Source organism: Oryza brachyantha, chromosome 1, assembly GCF_000231095.2.
Source record: "Oryza brachyantha chromosome 1, ObraRS2, whole genome shotgun sequence".
NCBI classification, from domain to species: Eukaryota; Viridiplantae; Streptophyta; class Magnoliopsida; order Poales; family Poaceae; genus Oryza; species Oryza brachyantha.
In genome coordinates, this window is record NC_023163.2 from 2,938,673 (window position 1) to 2,953,238 (window position 14,566).

The window sequence follows — 14,566 nt, forward strand, 5'->3', positions numbered from 1 at the left end:
GTGCAGCTACTTCCAAAAGAGTGCCCCATGGAGGACGCCGGTTGAAGCAGTCAAAGGGGTTGCAGGTGTCGACCTCCCGTTGGCTCGCCATGGCTGTAGCAAAATGCTCGCCGAATATTGCACTGCAGCCACACCCCAGTACGTACGTATAACGATCAAGCCATCAAGTTAGCAGCATCAGCAGCAGCAGCAGCAGAAGAAGATAGCTGTGCTATACACCTGTCTCCTTTTTACTGCTGGTTCAGCTGATCAGAATCTCCCGTGAGTGACCGGAAAGAATTTCATTGTGGCAGCGAGAAGATGCAGGAATTAATGGATTGAGATGCATAGTAGAAGTAGTAGTTTGCAGTACATTGGGGGGCCGGCTGACGGATTAACCGAGCTAGATATATATATATATATGGCTGGCCGGAATTAATGGTGGTGTACGTTGTGCTGCTTCCTGCTCGTCCATCGGCATGACCCATCATCTTCTCTGGAAGTTGAGGTACTTGATCGCCAGGGCGAAGACGACGGCGAAGAGCACGCAGAAGCCGGCGACCATGCCGGCGACGACGCCGAGGAAGTCGTGGCGGAAGCCGAAGTGGTCCCTGAGGAACTCCACGGCGGTGGTGGTGGTGATGCCGTCGGCGAGCAGCAGCGGCTGCTCCAGGTCGCCGAACTGGGAGGTGAGCAGGCCGTACAGCGTCCATGACACCGGGTTGGCCCAGTAGTACCACCTCCACCACGCAGGAATCCTCTGCATTATGTTAAAGGCCCCCATTAATCATTAGGCCACTTTAATCACGTCGTAATTAATTAAACAACCATTGTTTGCTTCCAAATTGCAAAAGCGACATTGCTACATGACAAAGTGGTCACTGTGGGGGGATAAACAAATTTCACTGGTGGGTTTGGTAAAATCATTCGGGGGGCCACTGGTATCTTACGGCACTCCTGATGTTTCATATTATATACTCGCTCCACCTTTTCTTTTCTTTTTACTCGACGTCGTTTATTTTTGAATCTATATTTAACCATTCATCTTATTTAAAAAATTCACATCATTATTAGGTATTTTGTTATGATTTAATTTATTACTAAGTACTCCTCCCAATAAAGAATATTTTTTCGTTTAAGACAAGATGTGGTGAAACTTATAAAATTCCAACAAGCAATTTTATGTTACAATAAATTTACAAAACCTAATATATTTATGATATTATGATAGTACTTTTTAGGAGAATCTATGTATACCACTTGTTTTGTATTTAAACTAAGCATTAAAGAAATATTTGCTTGTCGGAATTTTAGAATTTTTAACTAAATCTAGTTCTGAACGACAAATATTTTTGACCTTAGGGAGTACTTTTTAAGCACGACTTATAATTTTGCTTATTTGCATAACGAAATTAATAAATAAAAGGTTAAGCATAGATACAAAAGTCAACGGCGTAAAAAAACAGAGGGAGTAGAAATCAAGAAAGAAAAAGAAAAAAAGTTTGTGTCTTCGAACCAAGATAGATATTGCATAATAATGAAAGAAAATCTTGAAAAGCACGATTTCTAAGAGTTTGTGATGAAGGTTTGGCCCTAGTAATGGACAATATGAATTGGAAACATTATTTCGATGGCTATGTTAATGTGACCAAAAGAGAAGACAAGGCACTGATGGATAATGTGCACTCACGGAAGGATAATGTGCATTGAAAGCGGCCTTAGGGGAAAAAAAGCATGGGGCGAGCACAATTAGAGGACGTTAGGTGAAAATTATGCAAGGGGTTCCTGTTCCTTCCGTACCTTTCTTGGGATCATGAACCCACAGAAGAGATTCCACAGCGTGTAGAATGGAGCAGCAATAATAGGCGCAACAGTATGGTTTGGAGTAATCGCCGTTGTCATCATGCCATAGAAAGTGAAGTACAGCAAGGTGAAGTACATGAAGAACAGGTACCACAAGAACTTCACTGCTGTCCACTCAAAAGAGCCCAAGCTGTAGAAAATTGTGCCGTAGATAAGTGACTGCACAAGAATGTAAGGGAACTCCACAGTAACCTGCATGCCGAAGAACAGTTCGTGTTAGCCTAGCTTATGGTACGAACACCAAACATGCTGAGATGACAGGAGTGTTGGACAGGGAAAATACCAGGGAGAATGCAAAAGGTAGTGCTGAGTACATCCCAGCTGCCCTCTCTCTGTATGAGACAAATCTTTCTATAGAAATCACAGGTTGAACAGAGGTAGCGTTAGTGATTCCTATAAAAAGTACTGCTGCATACATGGCACCCATGGCATTGAATATATCATGTTGGGTCTCCCTGTCAAACACACAGTCACATGTACACTATGCTGAGTACACTATAAGGCCAACCAAGTACAGGAAGAAAAGCGCAGGCAGTATCATCAGTGGACATACCTTCGAGACCCAAATTTCCAACAGATTGTCCCGAACATCAAGGAAATGATGACAGTGTAGAAAAATCGGACCGCAGTATATTGAGGATTTCTCCAGTACGAGAGGTTTTGCTTCCATAAGCAAGCAGCATACTGAGCAAAGAATGGTTGAGAATACTTGGTAGCAAAAGTAAGTTCTTTTGATTCTCTTCGTGGTCTGCTCAGGATATCAACCATTTCTTGGGTCTGCCTGGAATGCAATAAAATAAACATGTTTAAGTAAAAAGAGACTCCAAGATTTACAGAGGTAAAAAGTGTCGTTGTGAGCTTACTGAAATAGTTTTGACTGCCGGTAGTACTCGGCAAAATCTACTCCAAGAATTTGCTCCATCTGAGTACTTGTGACCTCCAACATCCATGCAGCAGGATTATAGCCATCCCTGATTTTAGGAACTCCTGGAATTGCCTGTTTACAAACCTTAAAGTGTAAGAATAGTGAACCTTGTATTAAGCGTACATCACTGACAAAACACATGGTGCAGATTGTACCTCGAAAAACTCGACCAGATTACGTGATTTCGAGCCCAGGGGACCAGCATATATAAGTTGCCCCCCACGCTTCATAAACAAAAGCTGAGCACCATATGAATGATGAGTTAGGAAAGGACACTGATGATATGTTAGCACATACTTGTATAAAAGTATTTCGTAGTTTCCATAAGTAGGACAATGAAAGTTCTACAGATCAAGTATAAAAGTGGACTATTTTCTGTATCACATGCATCATTGATATGGGATCTGATTAACATCAAATTATGAATAATTATTAAAATCTGTAACGAACTTGTTGATCTGTTATGAAAAGGATAGTTCAATAAATTTTGAATTATTGCTCGTTATGCATGCAATAAAGTAACTACTAAGTTTTGTAAAGAAATTAACCTCATCAAATGACTCGAATATGTCGATGCTTGGCTGATGGATGGTGCACACAATTGTCCGTCCTGTATTAACAATATTCCGTACAGTTCTCATCACAATGGCTGCTGACCTAGCATCCAACCCTGATGTAGGCTCATCCATGAATACGATTGAAGGATTTGCCACAAGCTCCACAGCTATTGTCAGCCTTTTACGTTGTTCAGTTGACAAACCATTTACTCCTGGTAGGCCAACAAGAGCACCACTTAAGGCATTTAGTTCAACAAGTTCCATCACCTCTTCGACAAAAACCTGAAAAGAACCAGCAGCAATCAGAATGACAAAATAGTGATGTCTTGTGTAATAAAACATAGGACTGCAGCCAAGACTTACCCTTCGAGTGTTCACATCAACATGAGAAGGCAACCGGAGGCATGCAGAGTACAACAATGACTCGATCACAGTCAAGCAAGGTGAATGCACATCATTTTGTTCACAGTAACCAGAGATCCTAGTGAAAGTCTCTTGGTTCTTAGGATACCCAGATATAGTGATGCTTCCTTCTATGAGTCCTCCAGTCTTCCGGCCAGCTAAAACATCCATAAGAGTCGTTTTGCCAGCTCCACTTACTCCAACAAGTGCTGTTAGTATCCCTGGCCTAAATGCTCCAGTGACATTAACAAGCAACTGCAGGCGATCTTCTACTATACCTTGACTTTTCAATTCCTGCTAGGCAAAACTTGATTATGAATCAACAAATATATGGACAATTTTACCATCCTTGAGAAAATACCTCTGGGTACCAAAAATTACACTCAAAATTTTGATACCTTGAGGTATAAAGTAACTAGAGGTACCAATTTTCACAATAAAAAATGTAGTATCTCCCGACACTTTCTCAAGGATGGTAAAATTGCTTTAAACACATATTTTTAAAAGAAAATTTTGTCATATAAACCAGCCTCCCCTTGACATACCGGTGGTACATCAACGTAGTAATTTATGTTTTTAAAGCACATAGAAAGGGGTTGAAATGGTAACACCATGCCCTTCTGGTCCTTGAGATTATGCCCTGGAACACAGGTTAATATGAAGACTTAGTAAAGGGTAAAATTGTATTCTGATGCAAGTACTGGGACCCATTATTCGTTAACAATACCATTCAGTGAAGCTGAGTGCAGGTAAGATCTTAGCTCTAGGGCTAATTTGTCATTCTTCCTCCTAGGAGCCCTATGCTGAATACCATCTTTGGACACAACAGCTTGTATATTCCCAATAGCTGTGAAGGAGAAACAGTTGAGAGAATGAGAAACTATTTTGAATGAACTTATAAGTTGTCTGGATCCATGAAGTTAGCACAAACTCTTTTTTTTTTTTTTTGCCGGGAAGTTAGCACAAACTTACGGTTGAGAAGAGTCAAGAACAATGTGAATAAGATGTTCAAAACAATGGCATAACCAAACAATGCTCCAACCCCAATCCAGAACCAGTATTTTTCCTTGAATAATCCATATCCAGTGAGTATTGCCTCCCCTAGTGTGATGTTCTGGTTTGCAAATTGCTGCCATTTTTCAAAACTACAGTCAGTATAAAAACAAATACTCCTATGTAAGGCTGCTGCTCATAAGAAGAAATTTACTATATTTTAAGCAATTATGGTATTCCATTTTATGTAATTATTTTCATACAACCAAACAAAGAGAACATAGCAGATTGCTGCCACAATGTGCCTTCGCTGTCAGCCTCAGGAAGGGGATTCAATTGGGTATTACCTGGCTCCAAGAATGCCCAAGGAATTCATTGACAGAGATTGCATTTTGTGCATACATCATAGGAGATATCCAGTAACCCCAAATCCACCAGACTGGTATGCTCTCTGTCAGATATTCAAGAATATGTAGCTGCATGTTAGATATAAGATCTTGAAATATGTTCTCTAGTCCTAGTAATGAGTCAAAAGCTCAACCTTTGGTTATAATGAATCCTCCAAGGATCATAACAACCAACAAGGCAAACGATCCGAAGGTGTTAGCAACTATCATATTCCGACCCAAAGATGCCATGACCCGGAAAAGAGCCAAGGATGTCTGGTGGAGAAAAAAGAGCAAGAGAAATTGTCCAAGACATCTGCAGGTGACAAATTAAGATCAATCTTCAGATAGGAAAAAAAATCTCTGAAGATTGGACTAGAGGGCAAACTGAATAAACTTGACAATTACCTTGTAAATTGGGGATCATAGCCCACCACATAATATGTCACTAGTACCCACATTCCTGATTCAATAAGCGAGGTTGGAATGCTCAAGAGCCAGGAAGGAAGTGTGTAAGCCCATGGAGGGTAGAAGTGCAAGTCCCTGTGCTTGTAAAGAATTGGAAGTTTCGTGACCAAGAGTGAGACTTCAGTAAAGCCATTAAATAGAATCATCACTATTGCAAAATAGAGGGCTCCAAGATAAATAATCCCGTCGTCAACTGAGTCGCGGTGCATTGTTGATCGGAAAAACACAGTCATTGTGATGAAGGCAACAAGTAAAAGCTGCAGCATAAAAAAATATGTTAAAGAACCTCAATTGATTGAAAATAAAACATAGTTAAAATTCAACTGACAACTGAATAATGTCATTTAGGATATGTGTAGTAAACAAGTTAATTTTGATCAATTTTAGTTTCAAATGTAAGTTTTGGACATATGAAAACAATATAGCCAAGATGCCTTATTGACTTTGAAACTCCACAATGACATCATTTTGAGATCGGAGGGATTATATTCTATTCAATCAAGTTTCCAGCAATCCAGTAAAAACCACCAAGGCATAAAAGTATACTGACCAAAGTTGTGAGTAGCGATGGTGATACTTAGCATGATGTAACACAAACACGCTAGGATAATTTTCCTTAGCATGATGTAACACAAACACGCTAGGATAATTTTCATGCACCACGCAGAGAATAATTACAAGGCTATAACATTTTAAGCATGATAAGACAACTCTCATGTGCCAAATAGGGAAAATCTAAAAGCATTTGTGACAACTACACATGTATTATTGCAGTGTGTTAAATTTTTAAAGCATCTTATTTTTTTGTTCTTAGAAAATTTTAGCGACTTCATTATACATGCGCTTTCTATTTTAACTGACAGATAATGTTGCGTTAACGGTATTTATTTGAATTTTGAGGCACCAAACTGCTACTATGCTGTATGCATCTCCAAATTGAAAATACCTGAATAAATTTGAAGACATATATGAACGAATTCCTTTTCATCAGCAGATGCTGCCATTGAAAGTTGGACTTTAGAAGTTCAAGCCTCCTTACACCATAGTTTGATGTTGAAAGAGCTGCAGGATGATTACGCTTTCTATTGAATGGAACAGCTAACTCATCATGCAGCCTCTTACCAATAACAAATGTTTTAAAGGCTTCAGCAAATTTTGATACCGAGACAAACTGGTATGGATAATCATAGTGGCACCAATATTGTTGCTGATCTTTCTTGGACAAAACCTGCAACACAGAAAATGTAAATATGCAAGAAAAGTCCAATTACCATAAGATTCACAAACATAGGGTAACTGCATACTTCTTGCAAGAAGTCAGCGACGTTTTTCCTTTCAGGACATCTGAATCCCATACCGGCAAAAAAATCAACAGCATATTCACGTGGTCCCTGATATACAATTTGCCCTTCAGATATGAGAATGACATCATCAAATAGCTCATAAGTTTCTGGAGCTGGTTGCAGCAATGATATGATTGTAGTGCCGTCAAGAGCATGTGTAGAATGCCTTAGATACTTGATAATCTGATATGTGGTTGCACTGTCTAGGCCAGTAGATATCTCATCCATGAACAGCACACGAGCAGAACCGACTAACAGTTCACCTGAAAGAGCAACATATATGAGCACAGCTGCTGTCCAGAACAAGCAAACAATACATGCAGCTTGCAATTTCCCAGTGTCATCAACCATCAGCACCAACAATTTGAAGGAAATGAAATTATCATGCAACAACCTGTTGTCAGGCGCTTCTTTTGTCCCCCAGAGATTCCTTTGATCATTTCATCTCCAACAATTGTGTCAGCACAAATGTCCAGCCCTAAAATCTTGGCTAGATAAAAATTAGCAATTCAGAAATCTTGCCAGAATCAAATGGTTCAAAGATAGATCATGTTGATACTGTAATGAAAATAAGCCAAAATAACATGGCAGGCCAAATTGAAATTTTGCCTTGAACAGATGGGATTATGTTAGTTGTTTGGTTGAACTTTTGGCATAGCTGAAGCAGCTTGGTGCAAATATTTGAGCAGATCACTCAATAAAGCAAACATTTCGAAACTCTCCAAAGTAGATAATATAAATTAGCTGAAGGGACAATTTTGTTCTTACCCTTATTTTGAACTCTAATATTGATTTTACCCCTCCTTTTTAGGGTTTTCATTTTTACCCCTATTTTTTGAACTCAATCAAAAGTTTGCCCCTCTTTTGGATGGAGGGTACTAACAGTGTTAAATTAGCCGTTAAAGTACCATTTTACCCTTTGCCGGAAATTTTATTTTATTCTTGTATTTTTATCATTTGTGTTTTTGCCCTCCGTTCTAAATCACATCAGTATATATACATCAATAGAAGCACTATTAAGAATACAATGGTAAAAATAAAATTCCCGACAAAGGGTAAAATGGTACTTTAACAACTAACTTAACACCGTTAGTATACTCCATCCAAAATAAGGGCAATCTGTGAATTGAGTTCAAAAAAGCAGGGGTAAAAATAAAAACCCTAAAAAAGAGGGGTAAAATCAATATTAGAAATCGAAACAGGGCAATAACGAAATTGCCCCATAGCTGAAAGGGATACACCACATACCTTCATTATATATTCTGCAACGAGGCTTGTCTGTTTCCCCTCAAGAGCCAATGCCTGAAAAATTAAGTCCAAACTGTGTCATTAGAAAATCACCAGCAAAAATAGCTAGTATCCAAATAAAGTTGGACGTGATCTACCTTCATGAACACATCAAGGTCCTCATCAGGTTTTATACCTTCATTCTTTTCTCTCCTCAAGAGTTCAACGAGCATATCTACATAGTGATTAATGTCAAAGAACAAACTACAAGGATGCAAGGAACAATACCAAGGGCATTGTGGTGCCATAACCTACCATACTTTATTCCAACACCTTGACAGCGCCCAGCAAACTCTAAGGTTTCTCTGACTGTCATCTCCGAAGCATGCCAGTCTTGCTGACTGACATAAGCAGATGTTCTCTGGGGCACAAATTCATTCAGATGATGGCCGTTGTAAGTGATGTTACCGGACATCTGCAATGCATTGGGTGTTGATAGTCAGTAAAAATGTATATACCTGCATAATGATGCACGGCTGAAAGGCCTCTTCCACTAATCAGAACAAGCAGAGGACTAGATCATTCTAGTAGTATTTCTGAAATGAGAAGGATGAGCTTTCGACCAGAAAACCATTTATGTGCTAAGCAAGAAACTAGTCCTTTCATCAGCAGCAATAGATGCAGAGTTGACTGATTGGATACTGATCGAAAAGATTTGCTCATCATCTTTGAGCTGCCAGACTCGAACTCCCGAAGAAAAAACAAGATGGCTGAATGCTGATTAATATGAGATGGCATACCTTTAGTCCAGGGCCTAGTCGTCCAGCAAGAGCTAAAAGCAAGGTGGTCTTTCCTGAACTCGGAGGGCCCAGCAGCAGTGTCATTCTGCAGCAAGAAGGAAGTGTCAAAACTTACAAGGTCTGACAGTTAGGTGCAGTAGGAAACAAAAATTCTGCACGTTTACCTGGATGGACGAATGATCCCACTAACGTCATCCAAAATCGGCAACTTCACTCTTCCCCCTCGGTAGATCCTCAAATGCCTCAGAAATGCCTTCCAGAAGGGGGGAAAAACAACAAATAAGCATCTCGAGCCCATAGTGAGCCTCTTGTTTACAGCTTAGTACACCGCAATTTTACCCATAGTAAAAACTAATGTGGTTAAAAGTCATGCTACTGTTCCAAATCAGCTAGATTATTATTATTACTACTACTAAAGAAAAGATGTGAGACAGAGGACGGAGGAAAATTCCAGTGGTGGGTTGGTCCAACCTCTGTCATGTTGCATATGAAGTTTGGGATGGTTGGCAGCGCCCTGCTCCCGACATGCACGTATGCGTCCACCGTCAGATCCTCGTACCTCACCTCGATCTTGGGGAACTCTATCTGCACTCTGCAACCGCGAAATGGAGAGGCTTCAGATCAGCAGTTCAGGAGCATGATTACCAACACACACAGGCAATCCAGAAAAAATCTACCCCAAAATCCAAGCCAACAAAAGGATCCAAAGCAGTTTACAGATCCTACATGTGGTAATTGAATTTTTTCCGTGCAAAATTACAGCGAAATTCCGTCAAAAACTCCCTGCATTTCGAAATTCAAGTGCTGCATGATCTAGGTGGTGGGTAGGCTTAGGAGTCTCAGAACGATAGCTAGAGTGGGATGTTGAACAAAAAGGAGAGTCTGGCATGTGGGGCCCATGTGTCAGCCTCTCCAGGCGTGCGCATCTGCGGCTGCAAGCTTTTCCCGGCGTGTTGGAGCAAGCGCCTTCTCCGCCGCCGCCGCCGCCGCAGCAGCAGCACCAACTCCCAGTGTAGGTGCCAGTTGGCCCCACGTGTCAGCCAGTGTGCAGGTGGGCCCAGGAAGCGCTTCTAGAAGCTTCCACGGCCACCACGGGAGCAGAGAGGCAGAGGAGATGAAGTTGTAGGGCGCGGTACTGACGCGTCGAAGCGGGCGCGGATGCGGCGGAAGAAGTTCTCGACGTCGCCGGAGTCGGCGAGGAGGCGATCGACGAGCGCGGTGCGGTCGCCGGGGGAGAGGCCCGCGACGTCGACCTCGCAGAGCGCCGCCGCGTCGTCCTCCGCGGCCCGCTCCCCGGGCGCGGGCGACCTGAGCAGCCCCCTCCTCGCCCGCGCCACCGTCGGGAGCCGTTGCAGCGCCGCCCATCGCAGCGCCTCCTGCTCGTCCTCCTCCTCCCTCCACGACCCCGACCGCGCGAACGCCGCCTCCGCCGCCCACATCTCCACCACCCCTCAGCTTCAGGCGGCGGTAGTGGTGGTGGTGGTTGCGGCAGGGGGAGAGCGGCGGGGAGGCGGCGATGGGGGGATTTAAGGAGCGCGTACTGTGGTGGTGGTGGTGGTGGCCATGGCCGCAGTGGCAATTGAGGCGGGGCTGGATCCATCCATCCACCGACTCCTCGCATTAATGGCGCGCTCGCGCTCTTCTCTCTCCTCGCCTCTGTTCGTTGGAGCTTTGCTTTGCTTTGCTTGGGTTTTGGTTTTGGTTTTGATTTGGCTTTGTGCCCTAATCCATGGGAGTTAATGAGCGAGGGGAGAGACGAGGACGAGACGAGGCGGGCGGGATGGCGACGACGCGACGCCTTTCGAGTTGAGACCGTTCGGTCTGGCTCGTTTGGGCCAGCGGCTACTCCCCTTCGACTAGTATCTCCGCTGGGCCCACCCCACTCCGTGTGATTTCTGAAATCTTTTTTACCTTTCCGGCCCGGCTACACAACAAAATCTCGTTAATCCCATTAGAACATGAAAAAATATAAAGGAATCATTGTAAATTTATCATTTATTTGAAACCTTACTGTAAAACTATCACTAAAAAATTACTAAAATATTATTAGAACTGTTATTGTATGCTTGTAATTTAGAAAAAAACCGGTGCCAAACTTCAAAAGTCTCAATTATAAATTAAAGATACCAGTTGTAAAATAATGACCAAAAGCTCAAACACCCATCGGGCCACTTTATCGAGAACAATAGCCTTTGGATTACTCTCCTGTAGTCTTGTTTTAATCACACCCATATCTATATAAGTAAATACTCACGTCTCTAAATGCTTGACGTGGTTGATTTTTTTATATGCGTTTGACCATTCGTCTTATTCAATTTTTAAAAAAATATATAAAGTCATATATATGCATAAAAGTATACTTAACAACAAATAAAATGATATTAAAAATAATTAGTAATTATGTAAATTTTTTAAATAAGACGAATGATCAAACGTGTATTAAAATGTCAACTGTGTCAAATATTTAGGGACGGATGTAGTCATTATTATAGTTAATCTAATAGTTAACTTAGCCACTGATGCTATTAATTTTGGATTTGTCTAATTCAATTTTATACGCATAAGGAAATAAAATAGCATATGTGTTCATACACTTGATAATTGCTTGCATTCAGTGAATAGTAATTAACATGCTAACCATATAAGAAAGTAATTTATTCACATGGCATTTATACATATTCCCCAAGCTATGAGGGGTAGTATCATCTAGGAATAGTGGAGAGGGTCTCGTGCCTTAAAGCGCAATAATTATCTCTTTTCACTTGCTTATACGTTTGAGAATTTATTTTTCAGCGCTGGTCACTGGTGGGATGAGTCATGAGAGCAGTTGGCACAGTGGCGCAGTGCACGTGAAGTTAGCCAGCAAAGACCGTCCCGATTGATTTAGGTTATAGGGAGGATTAATTATTACGGTAGATTATATGATTTTTGGTTGTACAACTAAATAAATGTTTTAAGGAATAAAATTAATGAATGGCTTAAACAGATTATTTAAGTAGTATTAACTTCATTTTACAGTATAAGATGGTCTAATATAAATTTATATGGATGCTAATATATCTTTTTATATATAGACCCACACTACGCATATTGATTTATGCATATATCTATATACGATCAAAAACATTTTACAATATAAAACGAAATAAGAAGTAATTATGTTTAAAACGCATATTTCTAAGTGCAAAGTAAATAATAATCTAGTTTATTAGGATGCATTTTTTTCCCGGATTATCCATCGGCTTTTGGACACGCGCGTTCCGAACTATAAATAATACTGTTTTTGAAAAATGTTTCTATATCTAAGGTCATCATCTAATATTTATAGCTATTTAGATTTTTAGTTTTATATTAGTTATTTTCATCTTTTAGAGCTATTTAAAAGTTAGAAATCTTTTTACTTTTATGGAGAAAGTTTATAGCTATTTGAAAGTGATATAATCTTTCTATCCTTTGTGGAGAAAAAGGAACTTAGGCTTAATGACACGATGGATGAGTTAAAAAAGAAAAACGGATCCCCTGCAAAGGAGATGATGAACTCTGAAACGTATCAGACAAATGGGGAAAGAAACAGATTGTACTCCAACCGCGTACCAGTATGTAGAAGTGTACGAAGTAGTTTATACGCATGCACACGCGGACAAAACCCTGACAAGTTAGCTGGGAATGGGGCCCGCGCGCCCGTACGTCGTCGTCGTCTCCAGCTAGCTCCCGGAGCCGGAGGAGGCAGAGTGTGTCGCCGCCGTGGCCGGCCGGCGAGGCGGCGGCCACCGGTCGTCGATCTGCTCTGCTGCTACCGGTTGAAGCTGAGCTGAGCAGGGAGACGGGTGCACGCAATGCAGCGCATTGAATGCACACCCCAACCGCATTTGCTCGCGCCAATCAATGCGCCGTGGCCTAAAACATACTACGGCACTGTCAAACTATGAATTATTTTGAAGATTTTTCATGCTTGTTTATTCTTTATAATCACGTTAAGAACATGGGTATACAACATTGTTTGGTTGCATGTCTCGAGTCGCTAAGCAGAATTGTTTAGAAGAAAAGGTCAAATGATATATTTATAAATAAAAAATAATTTACGAATAAAACTTTTATATAAGTTTTCATAATGATCAAAAAGCTAAATTTGAAAAACAAACTTCAATGAAAATCCCAAATTCAACTCTAAACTTAAGGTTAAAAATTTAAATTTTAGATTATAACCCAAAAACCAAAAGATTAATCTGGTCACATTCTTAGCTTACGGCTTTGTTTAGGGGTAGAACCAAGAGTAGAGCTTAAATGATATAATTTATTGAATTTTTAATTTTTGGTAATTTTTTAATGAATTTTTAAAGAACTAAGTAGATAAACATAGGGCTTAAGCTCTAGTTGTCCTATGTTTGATTCCGACACTGGATTTGTTGATGTCATAGTTATAGGTAGTCATACTTTTTAACCTACGTGGTTTCATATTTTAGTTATATAAATTTTTGGCTATAAGTTTATCTAAGGAGTGCTAGCCACATTTTTTTATGGTAAGCCACATTTTGTCTAAAATAAAATTTAGTAAAGTTAGTTATCAACCGCTCAACCAGACAACCCATAACTAAATAAACTCGTGCATGCCGTTGTGAGCTAATTTAGGCCTTATTTAGTTCCTAATTTTTTTCAAAAACATCACATCAAATCTTTGGACACATAAATAAAGCATTAAACATAGATGAACCAAAAAACTAATTGCACAGTTACGGAAGAAATCTTGAGACGAATCTTTTCAGCCTAATTAGTCCATGATTAGCCATAAGTGTTATAGTAAACAACATATGCTAATGACGGATTAATTAGGCTCAAAAGATTCATCTCGCGGTTTTCAGGCTAGCCGTGAAATTCGTTTTTTCATTCGTGTCCGAATATCCGGCCAAACGTTCGGTGTGACCCCTTTAGCAAAAATTTTTGCCAACTAAACAACCCCTTATTATACAGCCTTTGTGCGAAATGATTGTCGATCCGTACCATGATGTTGATAACATATTACTATAGTCCATCCTGGTTGCAGGGCAAATATATAAATATATAACCATTGCATGCCGTATACGTATACCTTGTCTGATCTGTATGGACGTATACAGGAGCCATGCTGTATAGTTGCTGTGAGCAGAAGAAGCCTCTCCAATCCATTGCACTCGGTACGTACGGTCCTTGGATGGAGCAAATGTACATGTACGTACATACTGAAAGATACGGTATATGAGCTGATCAGAACAAGAGACGTGCATTGCACTACCGAGTGTACTGAAATGCATACGTGTCACGCATTCGTAGAGGCTAATAATGTTTGAAAATACACGTACTTCATAGTTTAATTGCAGTCGTATGTGCGTACAATTTTGAACCGATCTTGCCGAATTCGAGACTCTCCGTTTCAAAATATAAGACGTTTCTTATTACACATTTATGGTAAAGAGTTTAATTAAAGATTGTTCAATGTGATATTTATAATATTATTGTATTTGTATTTAAAAACATTTCTTATAATTATATATTTTTTATATATAAGTGATATATTAATAGAGGTAATCTTTACTTAAATTATTGTCCAAATAAAATACGTTCTACATTTTAGAACCGAGTAAGTACA

The 14,566-nt window shown here is 40.2% G+C and overlaps 1 protein-coding gene across 1 annotated transcript; it reads right to left on the minus strand.

The window, feature by feature from the left end:
- Nucleotides 1-284: 284 nt before the first annotated feature.
- On the minus strand, nucleotides 285-10,448 carry LOC102712853 (ABC transporter G family member 31). Its single transcript, XM_040520360.1, has 24 exons — nucleotides 10,084-10,448; nucleotides 9,415-9,535; nucleotides 9,108-9,196; nucleotides 8,944-9,028; nucleotides 8,459-8,618; nucleotides 8,302-8,378; nucleotides 8,165-8,218; nucleotides 7,311-7,401; nucleotides 6,878-7,179; nucleotides 6,520-6,801; nucleotides 5,514-5,830; nucleotides 5,261-5,421; nucleotides 5,067-5,170; nucleotides 4,699-4,855; nucleotides 4,454-4,573; nucleotides 4,272-4,366; nucleotides 3,688-4,020; nucleotides 3,316-3,606; nucleotides 2,923-3,006; nucleotides 2,706-2,839; nucleotides 2,396-2,623; nucleotides 2,126-2,297; nucleotides 1,780-2,034; nucleotides 285-739 (listed from the first exon to the last, which is right to left on the minus strand). Exons 1-24 carry the CDS (start codon nucleotides 10,380-10,382, stop codon nucleotides 467-469), a joined length of 4,284 nt encoding a protein of 1,427 aa, XP_040376294.1. The 5' UTR covers nucleotides 10,383-10,448; the 3' UTR covers nucleotides 285-466.
- Nucleotides 10,449-14,566: the final 4,118 nt, after the last annotated feature.